Source organism: Cenococcum geophilum, assembly GCF_001692895.1.
Source record: "Cenococcum geophilum 1.58 unplaced genomic scaffold K441scaffold_30, whole genome shotgun sequence".
NCBI classification, from domain to species: Eukaryota; Fungi; Ascomycota; class Dothideomycetes; order Gloniales; family Gloniaceae; genus Cenococcum; species Cenococcum geophilum.
In genome coordinates, this window is record NW_027137588.1 from 257,340 (window position 1) to 279,029 (window position 21,690).

A 21,690-nucleotide genomic window follows, 5' to 3' on the forward strand; every position below is an offset into this window, starting at 1 on the left:
CTATAATATAACCTCCTATAGTCTCTCTAGTATTTTAATAGGTTGTAGCCCTCTATATAGCTTATACCTCGTTAGTTTATTCCTTTAGCAATTTAGATATTCCTTTATAACTTTTCGCGCTAAGCCCTAGATTCTATTAATAATATACTCCTCTTAGAGTCTTAATACTAAGCCCGTAGCTCTATTATGTTCTTAAGTTATTTCCTTATAAAAATTCTCTATAAATTGTTCTGCTATGCTTTTTAGGATATACTTCGCTTTTTAATTTTTATATATATTTATCTATAGATCTTCTAGCTATGCCTTTAAAATTCTTTATACCTAAAAGCTTTTTAGTAACTTATAAACTCTTTCTAGTTTCTCTTAAGTTATTATAATTTTTGGATAATTATACCTAATTAGTTTATCTATATCTTTTTATAGTAAAGCCCCTAATAGCTTTTTATTACTTTGTAGTTTAGCTTTTTAACTTAGAGCGTCTGCTTATATATTGTCTATACCCTTAGTATACTAAATCTTAAAATGGTATTCCGTAAGCATCTCTGCCCATCTAACCTATCTTTAGTTAAGTTTCTTTATTATTAGGAATCCTATTAGGTTCTTATAATCCGTCTTAACTATAAATAGTTTCTCTATACCTTATAAGAATGCTCTTTATTTCTTTAGTACTATAACTATACCTAACAACTCCTTGTTATAAATATTATAGTTTAACTCTAGTAGTGTTATCTTTTAACTATAGTATACTACTAGGTGCCATCCATTTTAATATTTTTATATAAAGTATACCCCTAGTATATAGTCTAATGCATCTATTTTTATAACTGTCTCTAGACCTAGTTAATAGATCTTAAGAACTGGCTCCTGGGTAAATAACTCCTTAACTTTCTTAAATAGCTCTTACTATTCCTTTTCCTATACCTATAGTTCTTCTTTTTTTATTAATCGCGTAAATGGTTTAATGTTTTTTAACTACTGCGCTATAAACCTTCTGCAGTAATTACAAACCCCTAAAAATAATCTTAACTATATAACGTTCTCTAGTTCTTACTAATTTACTATAGCCTTAATCTTCTTTAGATCTATACTAAGTTGGCCTAGTTTAATAATAAATTTAATAAAATTGGTCTTCCTAGTAAAGAACTTGCATTTCTTAATTGCTACTAGCATCTATTCTTTTTATAGTCTCTTTAAGACCTATTTAATATGTTCCCTATATTCTTCCTTAGTTATTAAGTAGATAATAATATCGTTAAGGTATGCTATAATAAATTCATCTAAGTGTTCCCCTAATATATTGTTAATACGCTTCTAAAACGTTACTAGTATATTTATAAGCCCGAATTGTATAACTAATGGTTTATATAGTCCTTCCTTTAACCTAAAGGCTGCCTTTTATTTGTTGCCTTCCTTAATCCTAATCTAATAGTACGTCTATTTTAGATCTATCTTTATAAAGATTTATACATTGCCTATTCTATCTTAGATTTCACTAATTAAGGGTAAAGGATACCTATCCTTCCTAGTGATGCTATTTAACTATCTATAGTTAATATATAGCCTTAGTTTGCTATTCTTCTTTAGTATAAATAGTACTAGATAACCCGCTAATAACTACAATAGTCTGATATATCCCTTTTATAGATTTTTCTGGATAAACTCTTTTAATGCTCTACCTTCTTCTTTAGTAAGCTTATAGATTGGAAAAAACCTTAGACTTATTCTTAGTTCTAATTCTATTTTATAGTCCTATGCTATATACTCTAATAGCTTCTTACTTTTTGGTAACTATAGTTTCTTACCGTACTTATAATATCTCTTTAGTATATAACTTAAGCCTCGCTTAGTCTCTTTATATATCGCTCTAACTTAGTACTATACTAACTTAGCTTATTATCGCACCTTATAGCGTTAAGTATCCCTAATACTAACTTAACCTATAACCTAATTAATCTTTAGATTATATTTCTATAACTAAGGTATTCCTAGTACTGCCTTATTATTTCCTAATGGTAATATATTAAAAGATATCTTAATTTATCTCCCTTTAATAGTTAACTAAATAGGTCCTATTTTAAGATTAATAATGCCTCCTCTATAGGCTATTAGATCTCCTAAAATTATTACTAATAGGTAAAGGTGTTCCTTTTTCCTATATGGTAATCCTATTCTCTTAACTGCTGCTAGTAAGATATGGTTTCTTATTACTCCACTATCTATTAATGCTTTAAACTGTTAATCTTACTACTTAACTTATAAATTTAGGTGCCGTCCTTAAATTCTTTTAAGGGTCTAAGGCTCTACTACTAGCTCCCTTTAGTCCCGTAGGCCTCTACTTTTCCTAACTATTAGCTGCTTAATCCTATTTATACTTAGTCCAACTTAGGCCAATACTTAGTTTACCTTTTATCTTCTATATACTATAGACACGTATTTTCTAGGTATTCCTATTACTATTATCTATTTAGGCATTCTTCCGTAAGGAATCTTCCTGGCTAAAGTATTAAGTCCCCTTAGGCTTGTACTTCTACTAGGTGCTAACTATATATATACTTAGCGTTTTAATATTTTGCCTTGTCTAATAACTAATATATCCTTACTAGGTACTTCCGGTTTTTGTCTTTTAGTGCTCTATATATATTATACATATTATCTATATACGCAATCTATGCCAATATATAATGTGCTTAATGTCTTAGGTTAACTCTAGGCTCGTCTTTATCCTTAAGTTTAAACCTTTCTCGTGTTAATTTAAGCGTTGCGACTTTATTCGCAGGTACTATAATTTACCTCTCGCTTCTCTAGTCCTCTAATTGCTCATTTAGATCTTTTAACATTATAATTAAGGCTCCTTTAATGTAACTTATCGCCTTTTCTGTAATTAGGTGGTCTTAGACAACTTTTTTATTTAACTATATATAGAAGTCTTCCTACTTATTATTATATTATTATCTATACCACTTTTAGTATAACCCTTTAAGCGTATACAGCTGGTCCGTAAAGAAGTATCTCCTTATTACTACGTCGTGACAGCCTTTAGTATATCGTTCTTTAAACCTAGTTAAAATCCCTAGATCCTCTTTATCTTCTAGTTTAGTAAGCTACTTAGCTTATAATATACCTACCCTAGGCCTATTAGTGATTCTTCGTACTAGTGCTCTGTCCTTTATACGTCCTAATATGCTAGATTTTTTATCTAGTTTCTGTTCTTGCTATATAATAATTCTTACTCTAAATTCTTCTATAGTTTCTTTTAGTTTGCGTCTTACGCTTAGATCCTTAAAGTCCTCTTACTTCTTAATCTTGGTATTAACATTTTAATCCTTAGGTTAAACACTACGTTCTCCTAGTAAGTCTTCTAGGTCTATATGTCTATCTCCTAGTTTGGTTACTATTTGCACTATAGATTCTCTAATCTATAAAGAAGCCCCTTACCTCTTACTTATAGGTGTCCGTATTTGTACTCCAAATTCTTAATCCCTTAAATTCTTTAATCCTAAGCTTGCTTCTGACTTAAGCGTCGCTCCTGCCTTAGTTTAACTAGGCTTAGGTGTTCTTATCTTGTCTTAAGAGTCTTATACTTATGGGAAACTCTATCTTAAGCTTATTTATATATTTTTGAACTAAGCTGCTGCCCTACTTCATTGGTTTCTGTTTATTATGGGTCCTTAGGTATACCTTATCTTATCTTAAAAGTCTTAGTTATCTCTTATTTCTTCTTAAGAATTTTAAGCCTTTGGCTTTTTGCCTTTATTAAGTACCAAAGTGGTTTATTATCCTACTTCTCTTACGTCTTACGAAGTGATAGATATTGTGTCTAGCGGGGTCTTAATCCCTACTAATATTCCCTATTCTATAGTGGAATCATCCTCTACCTCTAGTATAACATCTTTAAGGTTTATATGCTCCTAGTAAGCTACCTTCATTACCTTATTATTATAAAATGTTTTGCCTATATTAAATTTATTATCCTTAATATCCGATTTGCGAACTAGTTCGTTAGTTCCTCTATATTTTATAGGTGCTAGCTCCTATAGCTAATAGCTTGCGCCGTACTTAGCGTCTTTATAAATTTGGTATGCATTATTGTAATAAAATGCGAAACTTCTAATTAAACACTTTTTTGTTCCTCGTAGTATACTATTATCCCTCTATACGTATATATCTTCTACCGTTAATCTAGTTCCCTTTATTATATAGTAACTCTAACTATCTTTATAATCCCTTATAAAGTAACCTTGTTTCCTATAATTTATATAAGCTCTATCCTTAAACTATTAACTTTGCTATAGAGTTCGCCTAAACATCTTCTGCTATTAAGATCTCTGGTTTAGCCTATGCTCCTTAGTCCTGTAATTACTAGATTCTTAACCTCTAGGTTTTTATAGTTTCTTACTCTATCTTTTATAGGCTTCTTTAGTACCACTTAGGTCCATTAGCTTTACGCTATACTATAGTTTCTAACTTTACTTTAGTTAATGCGTATTCTACGCCTTATATAACTATAGAACTCTATTCTAATCTCTCTTAGCCTGTTCCCTTTGGTAGATCTAATTATTAATCTTAATCACTTAATCTATTAACTCCCTTAGGGTGTCCGTATCTTCTATTAGGATAATTATATCCTAGACTTTAGCCTTAAGTCCTTACTTATACTGTGCTATAAGCGCCCTATTATTCCACTCTACTTATATTACTAGCGTCTAGAACTACGTTGTATACTTAATTGCTAAGGTTTATTACGTAATATCTTAAAGTTTTCTTTCTACCGTGGTTACTAATTCCGGGTCTCTAAATATTTATATAAGTCGCTCCGCGAACCCTTCCTAGCTTAAAAATATAAACTATACCTCTTAACTGGTGGTTATTATGCCATTTGCTTATATCTCCGTAAGGTAAAACTTAAACCATTTAAGTGCCCTTCCTAATAAGAATAGTCCCGTATATACTATTTAATCTATAGGTATCGGCAGCTTCGCTCCTTTTTATATAACCTTAAAGTACATTTACGTAAGGAATTCTTTAAGCTTTAATCTTTCTCCTAAGTACCTCTTTATTAATAGTAACTTAACCTTTACTACTCCTATCCCATTAACCCTTTCTTCTAACGCTGCATTATTAGTAGTTAACTAGTTAATTACCTCTTATAACTGTCCGACCGTTATAGGTTACTATAAGTTAGTATCCGCTATACTAGTGTCTCCTCCTAACCTCGAAGTAGTTGCCGCCATTAATGGCGTTATGGTGGCTGCTTTTGGTAGCATGTTATTTAACTTTCCGTACTTAATACCGTAACTAGGTAGTAATTATATAACGGAACCTTATAGCAAGTACTACAATGGGCTTGTTATTAGGCTAGGTATGTAGGTAATATAAGATAAAGTTAATAACGTAATAATAACTGGTGGAGTGGTTGCCTAATAGATTAACTCTAATTATATTCTAAGAATCACTATAAGGAAGGAACTATTTAGGTAGGGACTGTGGTCCTTTAAATACACAACCGTACTCCTATAAAATCCTTCTTATATATAATATACGTGTGCTTTATCTGCTTTATTGTGGATTATATAGATTATATAGATTATATAGATTACATCATATAACCTTGGCTATTATTTCTCGTCATATGGTTCTACCGGCTCCATTCTAGACCGTGCCTAAATTAACTAACTAGCTTCTTCCGACTCTTCCCCAAGTAGTTGTAATATTATACTTAAAGCGTCCGTAATAAATAAGGCGTTTGAGGTCTCTTTATCCTATATCTCCTCTTCCCCCTTTATAGCTTCCTCCCTTATAACTACCTTCCCCCCTAGCTAACCTTTTATTTTCTACCTCTTCTTTACTTAGTTACTATTTTTTTATTTTAACTTACGGTTTTAATAGCTAGCAGCCTATAATTCTTAGTTAATAACTTACTACTCTAAAAATAGGTAAAGCCTATCTTCTATTACCTAGGCACCGTTTATATTACCTTTAATCTTATATACTAGTCTTCCTACTCTTTTTACTTTAGTTTATACAGCCCTTATAGTATTATTTAGGCGCTAGGCCTTATAAATATCTTATAGCCGCGCTGCCTAGGCCTTAAATTTGCTCTAAAGGCTATAGAAGGGGGAGGCTAGTGGGGCTTCTTTAACTATTAAGTAGACTATAAAGTAAGAAGATTCTTAAAAAACTCTATATTTATAAAAGGTAAAGGGAAAATATATAAGCGCGGTATAGGTAAATAAAGCTACTAAACGCGTAAATATTAAAGGAGAAGATAAAGAATAAGGCCCTATATTATAGAATTAGAATTATAGTAGGCCTTTTTATATAAAATTAGAAGCCCTATATAAGCTAGCGCGGGTATAAGAATAGGAGAGGGTTGGAAAATGGATTATTAAGGCAATAGTAAGGTCGAAGGCGCGCTAAGGCCCTTTATACTAACCTAGTACTAACCAAGGCCTTAAAAACGCGTCCGAAAAGTAGGGCCACTACCTAAGGGGGGGGGTAATATTTGGACGATATGTCGCGGACCTTAGGGGGTCGTGCGTAACCCAAGGTTATGCCAAGCCTGACCCGGATACATAATATTTCACATAATATAGCCACGACGTCGTTATTTAATGTAGTAGAGAGAGAGGATAACGTGGGTGATAGGGTTATGACGGTCGGCTACTACCGCCTTCCTGATGTAGATGGAACACCAAAATACTGCCAAAATGCCTCAGAAGTAGCCGTTGGGTCGTGCACGACCCAACATCGTGCACGACCCAACGGCTACTTCTGAGGCATTTTGGCAGTATTTTGGTGTTCCATCTACATCAGGAAGGCGGTAGTAGCCGACCGTCATAATAACCCTATCACCCACGTTACGGCAGTGAAAAGGGCAATTTTTGGTATGTTTTGACGCTTCGTTACCGCCTATAAGCTCTCAGACCCTCGGCGGAGAATTCGTTGGATAAGGAGCAGTACGTACCAACGATCCACCGTCTGATTAATGAGATAAGTTAAGCTCACCGAGCTAAAAGCTCGGCTCACGTGACCGATACTGCCGACTGTGCCAAGTAAAAGGTAAAATGGGTCGAGCTTACCACCAGGTGAGCTGAGCGGAACGAACACCATTCAACCCCAATTGCTTCATTTGTATATATATCTCCCCTTCCCTAGTAAATCATTCTAATTTTTCTCTATAATTATGGCCGCTCCAATAATTCGCCGTGCCCTCCTCTATGGTATCCACTCTCCCCAATCCACCACTCCTCTCTCTAACAAGAATATAGTCCCCGGCTCTTCGAAGAAAATGCTCAACAAATCCCGCGGTCTAAACGTCGACTGCATAGCCTATGACCTCGAAGACTCTGTCACTCTAGGCAAAAAAGCAGAAGCACGGCAGAGCCTCCGACATCTACTTGAGCAACCACGAGCTGCTGGGATCCGAGAGCAAGCAGTACGGATAAACTCGGTAGAGAGCGGACTAGCACTAGACGACCTACAGGAAGTGGTATACAAAGCCCATTTCTCGAGCATCTACAATACTCCCAATCGAGAATCAATCCCTACGAAGCACTCCAGCTAACAAGCGCGCCACCACGCAGCTCAAATCCCCCCACCTCGACGCCCTCGTCCTCCCGAAATGTAACTCTGCCTCCGACCTCCACTTCGTCACCGACATGCTTCGCCAAGCCCTCCCATCACGGCACCCCTCCTCCCCCGCCTCTCCCTCCAACCCCATCCGCATAATCGCACTCATCGAGTCCGCAAAAGCGATCCAGAACCTCCCCGCCATCACGGCCGCAAGCCCCTACCTCTCGGGCCTAATCTTCGCCGCCGAGGACTTCGCCCTCGACCTCTCGCTGACGCGCACCCCCGGCCTGACCGAGTTCCTGTACGCGCGCTCCGCCATCGCGACGGCCGCGCGCGCCGCAAATCTGCCCAGCACCATCGATCTCGTCTGCACGGCGTACGCGGGCGCGCAGGCCCAGAAGGTGCTAGAGGAGGAGTGCGCGAACGGGAAGGGGCTGGGGTTCAATGGCAAGCAGGTCATCCACCCGTCGCAGGTCGAGGTGTGTCAGCGGGCGTTTTCGCCGGGCGAGCAGGAGGTCGAGTGGGCCGTAAGGGTCGTGGTTGCGGATGAGAAGGCGGAGAGGGCTGGGCGGGGGGCGTGGACGCTGGACGGGAAGATGATTGATGTGCCGGTTGTTGGGAAGGCCCGGGCGGTGGTGGAGAAGGCGAGGGTTTGCGGGATCGATGTCGAGGGGGTGTGGGAGAGGTGGGGGGATCAGGAGCCTGAGTGAACTGGTGTAAACGCTATACGCCCGCCTTATAGAATAACAGATTAATGAGGTCTTCGGTGCGTAACGAATGATTTATGTAAGTAGCTTCTACATATACGGTTTTAGGATCCATCAAGCTAAATAAATTGCGCTAATGAAGCACCGCAGGCAACAACACTCAGCTCCATCTACAGCATTCTCTGCGAGCTCTAATACCCCTTCTTCCTACCTACCTTGTTTACCAGTTTCCTTCCATCCCTCAGCCTCCTCAAATTCTCCTAGAGCACCTGGAACGCCCTCTTCGCGTAGTTAACACTGCTCCCACTTACATGTGGCGTGATGACCACATTCGGTGTGCTCCAGAGCTAGTCATCAGGTGGTAAGGCTCCGGATCCGTTACGTCGAGAGCGGCGCCGCGCAGCTGGTTAGCGTGTAGAGTAGAGACAAGGGCAGGCTGGTTGATGATGGCGCCGCGCGAGATGTTGGCAACGTAGGTGAGAGGGGTTGGAGGCGGCGAGGAGGGCGAACTCGGCGGTGTTTCCTTACTTTCAGGCAGTCAGAGTGACTTAAATTGCAAATGAAAAAAATGAACTGGGGAGTATAAGCAAAAACGAAATCAGGAGAACTTTGTACACAGAAGCATTTAGTCGGGAAGGCTTCTGCGCCATGTGGTAGCGAGGCGCCTTCTAGTATTTTGTCCCATATACAATGCGCAAATCTATTGGTAGCTCGCTGAGGCAACCCTAGGTGCTCAATTAAAAGCATTCGACGTCAAGCACGCATCGTCTTCCCTTCTCTTACAAAAAAGGGGAAAGGGTAAATCAGACCCCACAAAGGAAATTAGAGAAGAAGAGAAGCCCAAAATAGGATCCAATCACGTCAACGGCACACTAACGGCCTACAAATCAATATCCTGCCTCAAAACTCATGCGAACTCTCCTTCTCCAGCCCACTATACCAGGCACCCGGTATCTCCCCGTTGGGATCACTGGTGCCTGGCACAATGAAACTTTTATCCTTCCTCGAATCCAGGCGTTCTGCGCGGCGAGGCAGTGTAAGCGATAACATCCCTGCCCATCGCCTTAGCTACGCGCGCGACCTGCATAATGGCAACCAAGATCGTCAGCAACGAACACAATCCTCCAGGAGTGCGGCGCAAAAACGATCGGGGACGGCTGAGGCGTGCATCTTGCTTCTGTGCCCATGCGCGATTGTGCGACGTGATGCGGGAGTGGCGGGAGACGGGCGCCCGGGATGCGCATCCTGCATGAGCTCGTACTGGGGCCGGTCATGCCGTGTCTCGCATCGCCCGCATTTTCACTCGCTCGCCGCACGACACATCGCGACACGCGGGGGCCAGCATGTCGTTCAGGAAACTCGGAGAGCCCGATCAGGGTGGCGACGCTGTGAAACCCGCCAGCTCCTACGCACCCACCAAACGCGGCACTCATTCTCTTGACTGGCCGACGCGCTCGCTGCGCTGTCTGCCTGAGGAATGATAGCGAAAAGGGATTGGAGGAACAGCACTCTACTCACCCTGCCGTCCAATACTCCCGTACCCCAGCATACTATGTCTCGTACACCACGACCCCCGCCATAGACCCATTCCCTCCGCTTCGGGGCCTCATAGAGTGCGTTGTACTGGTGGTTCTACACCAGCGTAGTCAGAATGACCCATTCGGCGATCTGCGGGCCGTGAATCCCAGACGCCGTCGTCAGCGGGATCTTGGAATTGGTGTAGATGGGGTGGTGGACGATGTGGTTGGCCCCAGCGCTGAAGAATTAGATTAGGGAGAGGTGCGGCGCGACGCTGGGGGCGGGCAGGAGGAAGGAGAGCGTGCAGAGGACTGCGGCGCGGGCGTAGAGGTCTGGGAAGATGTTAACTGAAGAAGCTTTTGATGTAGATTCTATGAATTTACATATTTTTCTAATAAAAGATTGGGTATCCGGGGTTTTAGCTAGCAGAGAACTTTATTTGATAATGATATGTCACGATTGAGGTGTATCACGTTCACTAAAGAAAGACATGTTTACCTTTAGGAATTCCTTCCACGTTCTTCCAGCCCGGGTCAGCACTAGGGACATATACATATTTGATCTCGAGGTCTGCATGCTCTTTCTGTATTCTCTCTAGGATTCACTTTGGCTCTGACCAAGGCAGAACGCACAGGAGAGTCGCCTTTCTTGGAATTCAACATTGGACTTTCAGGTCCACCACCATGGCCTAGGTTTGAGAAGTAGATGTGATCAAAACTTGGCCGGAGAAGATGGAGGAGAGGAAGCAGTTAGATATTAAGGAACAAGAGCAAGAAGAACAATGATGATTTGGCTCGAACGCTCTTTCCTAACAAGGCGCTCTAGAATGATGAAACGATTACCAATCACTTAAACAAGCTGCAATTATGTAGAGGAATATGCCCTGAAGCTGTTCTTTGAAGGTTGTTTATTCGGCAGTTAATTGATATACGGGAGCTATAGCTTTGTCGTCTACAGATGAGAAAAAGTTGATGTGCAACGTCTAAAAAAAGGGTCAGTATGCGTCGCTAGCACCATCTTGCCAAATTGCGTTATTGAAACTGCACATTACTTAGCTACGAACACACCGGCGTGTTCCTAAAGACACCTAGGCACGGCATGAGTATACACGTGAGCATCTCGCTATCGAATCACCTGTATTAAGACCGGGAGTACATAATGGGCAGAAGGTACCAGTCACCATCGGTTGCGGTTCTCAAACGGCCCCAAATCCCGGTTTCTGCGCTAGGGATAGGGGTGTCCGTTCGTATTTCAGGACACTCGCCGAAATTTGCTTACGGTCAAGGGGCCTTGCCCAGATCACTTTACCCAAAGAGCTAGAGCAAGCGACTGTTATGGCCTTTTGGACGTGTCTCCTTTTCATTTGAGCGGTTTATGCACGCGGTATTCTACAACTTTATGGTTTGCGGATCGCTCCACGTACAGCACACGTTTGTGACCAAGGGTAGGAACCCCGTTGGACTTTCACCCGCCTTTATGAGGACAGGTAGGTGAGAACCGTGAAGACTCGCCCTGTAGGCGATGATAGGCTCCACGAAAGGAGTGAGCGAGTGATACATGAAGTTATATGGTGAAAAGGGGAAGAATTAAAGACGAGAATAGTATTCACGCTGATTCCCGATTACGTTCCAATCATTAAACTCCGTCGCTATGGCCAATCCGTACCCAAGTTCCATGAAATGTAACGAGAAACCCCCAAGTCTTAGTACCCCAACCCCGACTGGTGAGAAAATGGTAAGAGATGGCGATTTGCATCTCGGGTATATGTTTCCAACGTTCATGTGCCCGCGGGCGGCAAAATAGTGTCATAGATCACTTTTGGTCTTCCGTGCCGTCTCCACAGCGTGTTTGATCAGACTCGTATCGATCCCAATCCTAACTCCAATGCTCGCATATAGCAATCCAAGGGTTATGTGACTTTTGTCTAGGCTATATTACCTAGGTTATATTAATATTCATATTTTGTTGGCCATGCCGTCGTGATCATCTTCGACGACAGGAGGGTGCAGTCCCAGCCCGCCCCTCGCATGTGTTGCGCGTGGATCCCATTCAACACGCATAGCAACCTGGGATGGGGCACGAGGACTTGAGAAGCTGAGAGTGGGACTCTGGTACTCTCGCTGTGCCTCCTTGTCGAAGTAGTCTGGCGTCCCCGACAAAGAGCGTCGGTAGGTGTCGAAGGCGTTAGCTGCTGGACTGGTGACAGCAGTTTCGGGAGATTTTAGTGCCGGGTTACCAATCTTGAGAAGTTCATAAGTTCGCGCGTCGGATGAGAAACGTTTTGCGTCAAGTGATACGAATTCGCGTTTTGAGCCAAATTTCGTTCGGAAGAACTCAAGCCATGCCTTGAAGATAGTCCAGCGAGCAAGTAGTAGGAAGCATTGAATGCCGACGAACTTTGGGTGGTTGTTAGTTAAATTGAAGAGGATAGATGGAATTAAGGAAGAAATACCGATAACATCATCAAGATCGCAACGACAGTTTGCATGTTGACGAACTGTTCTTGACCCAACTTCAAGCACTTCTCTCTATTTTTCGGATTGGCGACTAGGCAGAACAACCATGGCTCAACCTTTGCAATATTCGCCGAAGCTGACTGCTCGATGGAATTCAGGTAGACAAAGACGACGGAGAAGAAGATCACGTCGACCAGAATAAAGACTACAATGGTAATGCCGCGCCATTGAAGCCACACAACTTTGCGTACTCGTCGGTAAACTGCACGAGCCGAGTGCGTTCGCAAACTTGAAGCTGTGTAGGATGGGAGTCCAGCGCTGCTTTGAGTTTCCGTCCTTTCGTCACTCCACATATTCTTCAAATACACATTGATGCAATACGTGAATCTGGAAAGAGTTAGTTTTTGCAAGATAGGAGACGAAGAATGCTACTGACGTGGCCATTTGGAACAATGCGGAGATACCAGCGATTGCAAGAAGTGGACCCCAGAAATCCTTCATCGAGTTCAGGGAGTTTACGTGGCAAGCATCTCCGAATCTGAATGAAACTCCCGTGAATGTCATGGTAACGGTGAAAAAGACGGCGATAATCCCCCATCCCAATATTTGAGCAGCGTAGAAGAACTTCTTTCCAGGCATCACATCCCAGCAAATCTGGAGGTGCATTGAAAGAGCCCTTATGAAGACTGGAGCGGGGTGAAAAATAAGTAAGGATTCGATTGTTTGAAGGACTCTGCACTTACTCCAGACGTCGATTGACAAGCCACCTGCGACGATGAATGCGCCAGAGAAAGCACACGTTAGACTCGAGTACATATCATTTGGCGTAATTACGTCGTAACATTGATCAGGTTGAACTCCCAACGGTACGACGAATCCCAGCTACCAAAGACTCAGCATTGCTGATAAAATTCAAGCAAAATTACTCACCGCCATAAAGATCACTCCTACAATCAGGCAATAGCTCAAATAATGCCGGCGCGTCTTCTCCGTAGGTAGAAACACAAACGATAGTAGTAGAAACAAGCATAGAGCGAGTCCCACGATGTTTATTCCTTCGGCAACTCGATAATATATTTTGAAGGCTATATGGCTATGTTAGAAAGACCCCAAAAACGGATTCTTGGAGAGACTGTTCTCACTGTCTGGGTAAATCCAATCGGTTACTGGGCAGGGTAAACAGCAGGCGAGGTCGGCTTCTATGTGAGATACAATCGCACATAGCCGGCCCCCAATATCTTTGACGGTGTTAGTTTGTGGGTGGTGATATCTTCGCTCCCTGTCAACTTACATCCACCATCTGTGCCGAATTTGGCATTGTCGAAAAATGGAGCGGGGCACAGCCCTCGAAGATGTGTTGTATTCGCCATTTCCTAGCCCTTTCAACCCCAGGTTCGTCGACGAACAGCTTAGGACTGCACTTAGTGCAACATTGACGGATATCTGATTGGCATCCGGGGCCTCGACGTCCTACAAAGATATTATAGGCAAAAGGAGAGAAGTCCCTTCTATCAGGTGATAGTTGGTGGCAGTCACGGCGGGATTGATTCCGGAAGCAGAGACCTGTGCGGTTTCGTCAAGGGCGTGATAGGTGAGGAGATTTGTGATGATACTATTTCATGCAGAAGATGAAACCGCAAACGATAGAGACGAAGAGAAAGGACTGTGATCGCGGAGGAACGAAACCAGATTCGTAGGCGGGATCGATATGGTTTGGAATAGAGGGGACAATTGCGTAAGTGAGGGTGAAACTCGAGCAGTTTGGAGCAGTTTGAATAACAGAACAGAACAAAGTAACCCGAAAGCGAAGGGAATGTCAGAAATGCGGGATGGGGTAGAGTAATGTAGATGGGGCAGCGGGCTGCGCGGAGCTTGGCATAGGCCAGCTACTTTCAAAGGACATTAGGATCCGACGCGCTGGAGCAAAACGGATGATCCTAGCACACCCAAACACAGCATGCCGGAGCCCTTGTCGCCCAGGGCAGGGCAGGTTCGCAGAGTCGGTCATCAGCGAGAGTAAGCACGGTGAGAGGCCAGGCGAGCTGGTGGCGGAGCAGGGGCTAGACGTCAGGAACGGGAGAGCACTTTCTGGCAGTGGTCGCGAGTGCCGTCGCTTTAGCACGCCTCCGCAACGCCGATAGCCGATTAGCCCTTGGGCCCTTCTGATTGAGCGGGCAGTATTTTTAGCGTAACCGCAGTACGACCCACACAACTCGCAGAGAAGACTCAGGCACGTTTCTTGTCCAAATTGCCATTGCCACTATTACCGGCTACGCATGACGCTGCAAGGACTCGCCTCCCCGTCGACGCCGCGAATTTACTGGGCGACACGACGGGTCTAGAGCAGCGGGAATTCCATTGGGCAAGACGATAATCCAAGAAGGGTAATATAGCATGATGCATCGTCAGACTCAACGGCAATCTCCCTGTTCTAGCCGATCTAGGCTGCTCCCCCATCGAGACGCACTGACAGGTCTCAAGGCACCACCGCAAGGCAGCTGGAGAAAAGCCAAAGCCTGGCCGACCACGGACGCTCGCCCAGACGCGTGCCCGCCCATGAAGTTGTGGGCACGGTGAGGCGACTGGCGAGCGGCATTCCCTGTGGCGTAGAGTCCAGCCCCAACGTAGGTCTCAGCTTCCCAACGACACTCCCAATTGCCAGTCGTACCAGCGGTGTCAGTGCTCGCGCATCTCACGTGGGCGAAAATCAATATTTTATCATGCAGCTGCGCCATCGACTGGATAGAATCTTGAAAAATGGTGGTCGAATCAGGCTGCTGCAGTGCATAAAAGTCGCAACGTGCCTGTATCTTTTCGCTGGGCAGCGTGTGGCAGTCAAGTAGCGACCCGGGTGTCGTGCATCCCATGTCGGCAGTTCCAAGGCGGGGTGAGCAGGCTGGCAAGGCAAGGCAAGGCGGCTCCCATGGCGTTAGCTGATCACTCCCTTGCCTTTGGGTCAAGCTGTTCGTCAGTCATGGCCTGCGCCCCGCTGTCACGCTTAGGTTAGGGCGTCAAACGGCCCAATGAACGCGTTGAAAGCGGGTGCCCAGTTGATCACCTTTCGAATTGGCTGCAGTCCCAGCACGCGTGGTAATACGGAGCATTGATATCGACCTGCTTTATTACTCGTTTAAGAGGATGCCGTCGATATGCCTCTCTATCCATGTCGCCCTTTTGCTTCTGTCGCGTTCCCCCCAGAGGGTGGTGTAATCTCCTCAACCCACCATGCCACTCTTCCTCCTTCGTTGCTTACTCTTGGCTACTCCCTTTTTGGGCGCTCTGTCAGAACGCCAGTATCTGTCACGAAGCACTTGGGCTAGCAAAAAGAACCCCTGACAGCTCTCCCTCCAAGCCGCGTCGCTCTAAACTTCCGAGGTTCCTGCATCAAATTCGTAAGCGTCGATCCTCGCTACTCACTGCCCTTCCGCCTCTCCTAACGCCTTTTTAGGTAGCTTGCAGCGGATGTAAATCCCTTTTCGGACAAGACGCTCAATGCTTCCTTTGTACCGGGATAAGTTCGCCGGGTAGTGATTTTATCGTGTAAAATCCATGACTTTTACGCCGCCGACCACCGGCACTCTCTACTGGTGTCTCAACCCTCCAGCGGTGGTGTAAACGCATGACAATACAGACGTTGAAACAAGATCAAGATGCTGACTTGCCTGCCATCCACTATCGACGATACACTTGAAGTCACAAAAAGTGGTGGGTGGTCGTCGTCGTCGTCATCGTCGTCGTCAAAGGAATTCCTCCGGCAACAGTGGCTGCTCTTCAAGACCTCTTGCGAGACCTCCTGCATGTCCTCTAACCCATCCCTGCGCTTTTCTCCCGCTGATAGGTGTGTGGTTGCCGGGTCTTCTAGAAGGCGTGTCGAGACCCATATTCCGTTTGGCTAGTCCATTAGTCTATTGCTCCTAGCTGTTTTACACGTGCGACGTTTCACTAGCACAACCCAACCGTTCACTTTACCCAACCTATGGAATTCATGGTATTGAAAACATTCCAACAATCAGATAGCGTCAAGACGGTTCGCCGCGCCCTTGTTTCGGAGCTCTACTCCTAATACACCTAAAAGGCCACGATGCCCCAAGTCCCACTGCGTCTACGATCCAGAATCGCGCTTCTACTCCACTAAAAGTAGATTTCTCACTCCGGTTTGAGGGCAACCCTGGAAGCGCAGAAATTTTTCAGGAGAAGTTTGCGCAACGCCCGCCAACTATCGGGGTTGACATTCTTCTTCGGGCCATCGCTCCAGAAAGAAGCTAGGTCTTTTTCAACATCGGTATGTTGTTCGAAACTCTACGGCAGCCACCATCCAGCCATCTCCCAGCCATCATCAACCGTGTCATGCCAACCGTTAAAACTCCCACGCGGCACACAACCCTTCCGTCCCGCAAAGATTTTAGTAATCTTAGCTTATCTCTACAGTCGCTCCACAACGCTCGGAGACATCTCCAAGACACGTGCCGAGCCGCCATATCCGGAAAAAAGAACGATATCAAAATTGCCTCATCCTCATCAAAATATTCCATGCCGTCGGGAAATGGAGGAGCTTCCCAACTAACACGGTATCGCTCGTTGTGAATTTATGCCCATTTGCCTATCCCTCGGCGCTGATAGGTGCGTCTCAAATTAGGAATGACCTATATCCGCCCCAAAGATGTTCAAATTAACGCATAGGAAAGACTCGTTAACACGGGTTGGACTTGGTCATCCTTGTGGAAAGCAACTAGGTTATCCTCCTATGGTCGTGGATACAGACTGACTTATGCAGCCCAATTCCTAGTCACCGGGTAGTACACGAAAACGCGATCATTAAAATGTCAATACCAAGATTGCGTCCTAACTTAGCCACAATGCCACGCTTATTTAGCGCTCAAACCAGTAGAAATAGAAGGCCTAAAGCCAAGCTTATAAGAGACAGGAGGGGAGAACAGCGGATCGTAAGAAAATATCCCCCGCACCAGTTAAGGTACTATATTTTGTGGACCGTGCACGACAACAAGAACATTAAACGAGTATTCTTTCACCGAATATCGACGACAACAAGGACCGTCGAATACCACTGCACAAGGACAGCCCGTGTTGGCAGGAACACCTTAATCGGCTCGACACCCTTGATCGAGGCTCTATATATAATCTTCACCAGAAATACAATATTCGTGGCTTCATTCGAAATCTTTGGTTACCTGGCAGAACGACTTACCGCCTGCGCGTGCAGCTTATTGGTTAGTGCGCACGGTGCACATTCTATAGGACGTATCTATCTGTGCAAGGGATACAGTCCTATATTGTTTGTCCTTCTGACCACCAACCCACCTATCCAGCCTTATATTTTACATGNGCCATTTAAACCCCGACCCGACCCAGTAAAAATCGAGTCCACCTGATTTGACGTTTTAGTAGACGGTAGAGATCCGTGCAGAGCTTTAAGGTTCGTTCGGTTGCAAATTGCCTCTGGATTAAAATCTATCCGATCTATGCGCCTTTTAACATCGCCCGTTTTATAATTAATAGCGGCTATTACCGTAGCTTAATTAATTATAATAGGTGGTTTAAGTAACTCTTTTTATTATTAAACCTTTATTATAACTTTTTACTTTAATATAATAATAATGTCTTTTTTTTAATTAACGCTCTCTTTTTAATTAAAATTTTTTATATGAATTATAATAAAGTTATAATAACGCCTATAATACTTATAATATTTATAAAATGTAAAATATAGTTAAAGCCTAATTAATAAAATAAATAAAAAGCGTATAAGTAATAGATAGAGTATTAAGTATATAAAAATTTTATAACTTTACATATATTATATAAATCGCGACGTCTGTATCCCTTTGCATGGTGATTTGCGTCCATCTATTATCGATAAGAACTGGCCAATTAAATTAACCAAATCAAATCGTTCGTGCTTAGGAATTCTGGTGTTCCCGCCCAGACCAGCTTAGAGATGGACGTCACCGTTCGAAGGGATATCTAGCTGTTCAATTTTCCTCTTAATTAAACAATATGCCTTTTGGGCCTTAGCGTCGTGGAACGAGCCGTTACAGTACAGCGGTCTAAAACTGTGGTGACTTTGGTAAGGGATCACGTGTCAGGAGACTAGGTCCTACTATGGTGTCAGGCATATATTTTGTATGTGGGTCTCCAGCTGCAGGGAGCCCCTGTAACGCATAGACAATACAATACACCAATCAATATGCTAGTTTGTATAGAAATCTATGTACTTCTTTCTTCTTTGTTCTCCTGTCTACCATCTTGTTAATATTAATATTTACTTACCTTAATCATAGAGCCTTCTACACCTCGCCCATCTTATCTTTTACGCGATTAACGCATCCAAATTTAAACTCTACGTCTAGCTAGCCATTCAATTAAGGATATTGCCAACCTTCTTGGTTTTATAGAGAGACAAGTTCAGTATACAGCCGCTGCAGAACGCGTCACGCCAAAGAAACACACTGGTCGTTGTCCTTAACCGTTAAGTGCCCAAGTTAATCAACTCGAAGTAAAGAAGGTACATAGATTTCTATACGAACTAGCATATTAATTAGTGTATTGTATTGTCTGTGCGTTACAGGGGCTCCCTGCAGCTAAAGACCCACATACAAAATATATGCCTGATACCATAGTAGTACCGCAACTCAAGATGGCGCACAAACCAAACCCAATCTTCAATAGCCACCTGGAAAACATGGATGACCCCTTTACTAGCAAAGTCTTGAGCTGCATACAGACACAACTGAGTTAAACTAACCGATTAGACTTTGATTTCCCCGCATTCTGCTGTCTACGCACTTCAACACCATCACAAGCCGAGGCGGGAATCATTAGTTCACAATCACATGAAAATTACGCACTCCTTCGAAAAATAATCGCAAGCCAACTCACGAAGGAACGAGCTCCTCTTCTGCGCACGTATTCTTCCATCTATCCAACTCCAGCCTCAAGCTTGTGATACCTCTGCCATAGGCCTAGTCGGGGTGATTGCGAGTATACCAAGCCTTCCAATTATGATATCTAGAGGGAATCTACGGTTTCACCCGAGTCTCGCGATGTCAAGCTTGTCCATATTCATCCCCATCTCTCCCTGAATCCCTCTCACCCGTGCATGTCAAAATCTAGCACCTGCTTTATCTCTTTTAGCGCCCCAAAAAACAACTTTTTGTGTGACATAACTGAAGATAGCTATCCACTTCGCCAAAATACAGAGTACCATCCATTTGCTCCACAAGAATGTAATTAATTTCAAACGGTTCCCAGCTCAAGCCGTTCTAGACTTAACTCTGCAGTACAGCTTCTATGTCTCAGTTTTGCGAGAACAATTCTCGGAGACCCACAGCTCATCGTGGTTGATTCCTCTCGTTTGATCTCTAGCTTTGGATTCCACAAGCAGTTCTGTCATATTATATCATGAAACCAATATCTCTTCAGCATATAATTGCATAATCACCCAGATGGCAGTCTCTCCCGCATGTCTCAGATTACAAATAAGATAAGCGCGTTTGCAGAAAAACAAAAGCACGCTGATGGTGCTGGCGTTCCGAGCCGTTGACCGTAGGGTTCCTGGAAGTGGCTAGGTCGCCCGTGTCCAGCCCGCGCCTCCTAGTTTATTCGCAGCATAGAACCCATCTCGGATGTATTCTGACTCGCAGTAGGTTGTAGCGAACTCGAGAACATATACTTCCTTTTTTTTTCATGCACGTTCAAGATTTAACAAACAGTCGGTGACAATTGTGGGGGCGTGACCGGTGAAGTCTCGACGAATGGGCTGGCAATTAATACCCCACCCATCATTTACCAAGCCTAAAGCACTACAGGGAACGAAGCATACCTACTTTGGTTGATCACCATTTGTTGAGAGAAATTTGGGGGCTGGTAACTGCTTGCAGAATTATACCCACCGGTTAGACATCTGCATTGCTCTCCACACCGTCTGGTACCCGCATACTTTCCTTATTCGAGGCTCTTCAACTCCCTTTGTTGTAGCATTCGCACTCATAGATGTGGAATAGAGGACTTCAGCACATCTTCTATATACCTAATTATCCTATTCCACCAAAAATGCAATCTATGCTGGACCCTGAAGCCTAAGAACATACATTTATGTTGAACCCTTCACAGACGTAGTGATCATAGTCTGATAACCCACGTGTAGTGATATTGATCACCTAAAGCTATTTTCGCCTGTCTCAACTTTCAGACGCTAGATAGGGAATATAAACCACAACTTGAAAATTCGAACTGCCGCGTTTAGCGTAGCATGCTAACCTGTAGATGTATCGACCTAACACTGCGCGGATGTGACTGACTTCGAATTACGAAGCCTTCAAGAGCATTCTGAAGCCACGCCTGCGACCTAAATCTCTTCAAGGCTCTAAGCTAACAATTAGGCGTACTTATAGACTTCGATGAACTCGATATGGTGGTTCGCGACCCTACTCCTACGAGACGGTTAGCAACATTGCTCAAGAATGGAATCAGATCTATTAGTGCGTGAAAGGACGTGCACCTGAAGTCCAAGTAATGTCTCAGCTCTTTGCCAATTTACACAATCCTCTTCGCTCCGATCACGTATACTTCCAGCACCATCAGCACTAGGACTACTTTCTCAGGACTACTTTCTCCGCTCTTCGCATCAACCGTATCGTCTGTTCTTTCACACCGAACACGCAAATGCTCGTAGAGCGCGCAATGAGAAGATAGAATCTGCGGCTTGGCATGTCGATTACAGAGGCTTTTGTGTTTCTGTACATAGTGCATGTTGATAAGTTAGATACTAGGGAAGACACCACGCAACACCCCACGACGCCCCAGACCCAACAGCCGCAGCACCGCCCAAGCCCTGGAAGAGCGCGCCTCCCCAAAACCCTCCCTACCCTACAACCCCAGAACCGACACCACCCCCCCTCCCCATCACTCCCAAAACCCCGTCCACCGCAACTCCCCCGACAGCCCCGCCAACGCCTCATCATCCCACAGCGCCCCCCTCGTAAACGCCAGCACGGCTTCCAGCCCCCTCCTAAGCCGCTCTCGCACCCCTCTCAGCTCCGTGAACTACGGCGTCTCCCCCGCACGCGCTTCCGTCCCGACGGCCAGGTCCGGCGCCGTGTGCAGCAGCTGCACGTATAGCTCGTCCAGAAGGATGGCGCTGGGCAGCCCGCCGACGAGGGCAGTGCGGCGCGGCGGTAGGCGACTTCGAGGAGGACGGAGAGGGGTGGGTGGGTTTTTGGGGGTGTGGGCGCGGGTTGGTGAAGGGTTGCTGGAGAGAGGGAGAGGGCGTTAGTTTGTGGTGGAGGGGTTGTTGGTGGGTGGACTTACTGTTTGTTTGCGCCTGTCGTGGGTGCCTGCTAGCTGCTTGCTGGGTGGCGTTTGGGTCCTTTAGGACTAGTTTCTTTCGATTGGGGCTCTTTGGGTTTGGGCCGCTGGCT

At 44.2% G+C, this 21,690-nt stretch overlaps 4 protein-coding genes across 4 annotated transcripts; 3 read left to right on the forward strand and 1 right to left on the reverse strand.

Annotated features, from left to right (window-relative positions):
* Positions 1-7,091: 7,091 nt before the first annotated feature.
* Positions 7,092-8,744, forward strand: K441DRAFT_169082 (beta subunit of citrate lyase). The gene is made up of 3 exons (XM_067640304.1): positions 7,092-7,220; positions 7,269-7,489; positions 7,584-8,744. The coding sequence occupies exons 1-3, from the start codon at positions 7,184-7,186 to the stop codon at positions 8,280-8,282; spliced, it is 957 nt and encodes a 318-aa protein (XP_067502252.1). The 5' UTR covers positions 7,092-7,183; the 3' UTR covers positions 8,283-8,744.
* A 3,008-nt stretch (positions 8,745-11,752) lies between these two features.
* K441DRAFT_569020 (uncharacterized protein) lies at positions 11,753-13,623 on the reverse strand (the record flags this gene model as incomplete). The annotated part of the gene is made up of 7 exons (XM_067643847.1): positions 11,753-12,193; positions 12,250-12,640; positions 12,690-12,939; positions 12,997-13,135; positions 13,184-13,338; positions 13,396-13,491; positions 13,545-13,623. 7 exons carry the CDS (start codon positions 13,621-13,623, stop codon positions 11,753-11,755), a joined length of 1,551 nt encoding a protein of 516 aa, XP_067502253.1.
* Positions 13,624-16,955: 3,332 nt separating this feature from the next.
* Positions 16,956-17,931, forward strand: K441DRAFT_169096 (uncharacterized protein). The gene has a single exon (XM_067640305.1). The coding sequence runs from the start codon at positions 17,074-17,076 to the stop codon at positions 17,641-17,643; it is 570 nt and encodes a 189-aa protein (XP_067502254.1). The 5' UTR covers positions 16,956-17,073; the 3' UTR covers positions 17,644-17,931.
* A 3,037-nt stretch (positions 17,932-20,968) lies between these two features.
* Positions 20,969-21,690, forward strand: K441DRAFT_662357 (uncharacterized protein). The gene is made up of 2 exons (XM_067649023.1): positions 20,969-21,521; positions 21,581-21,690. Exon 1 carries the CDS (start codon positions 20,981-20,983, stop codon positions 21,389-21,391), a length of 411 nt encoding a protein of 136 aa, XP_067502255.1. The 5' UTR covers positions 20,969-20,980; the 3' UTR covers positions 21,392-21,521; positions 21,581-21,690.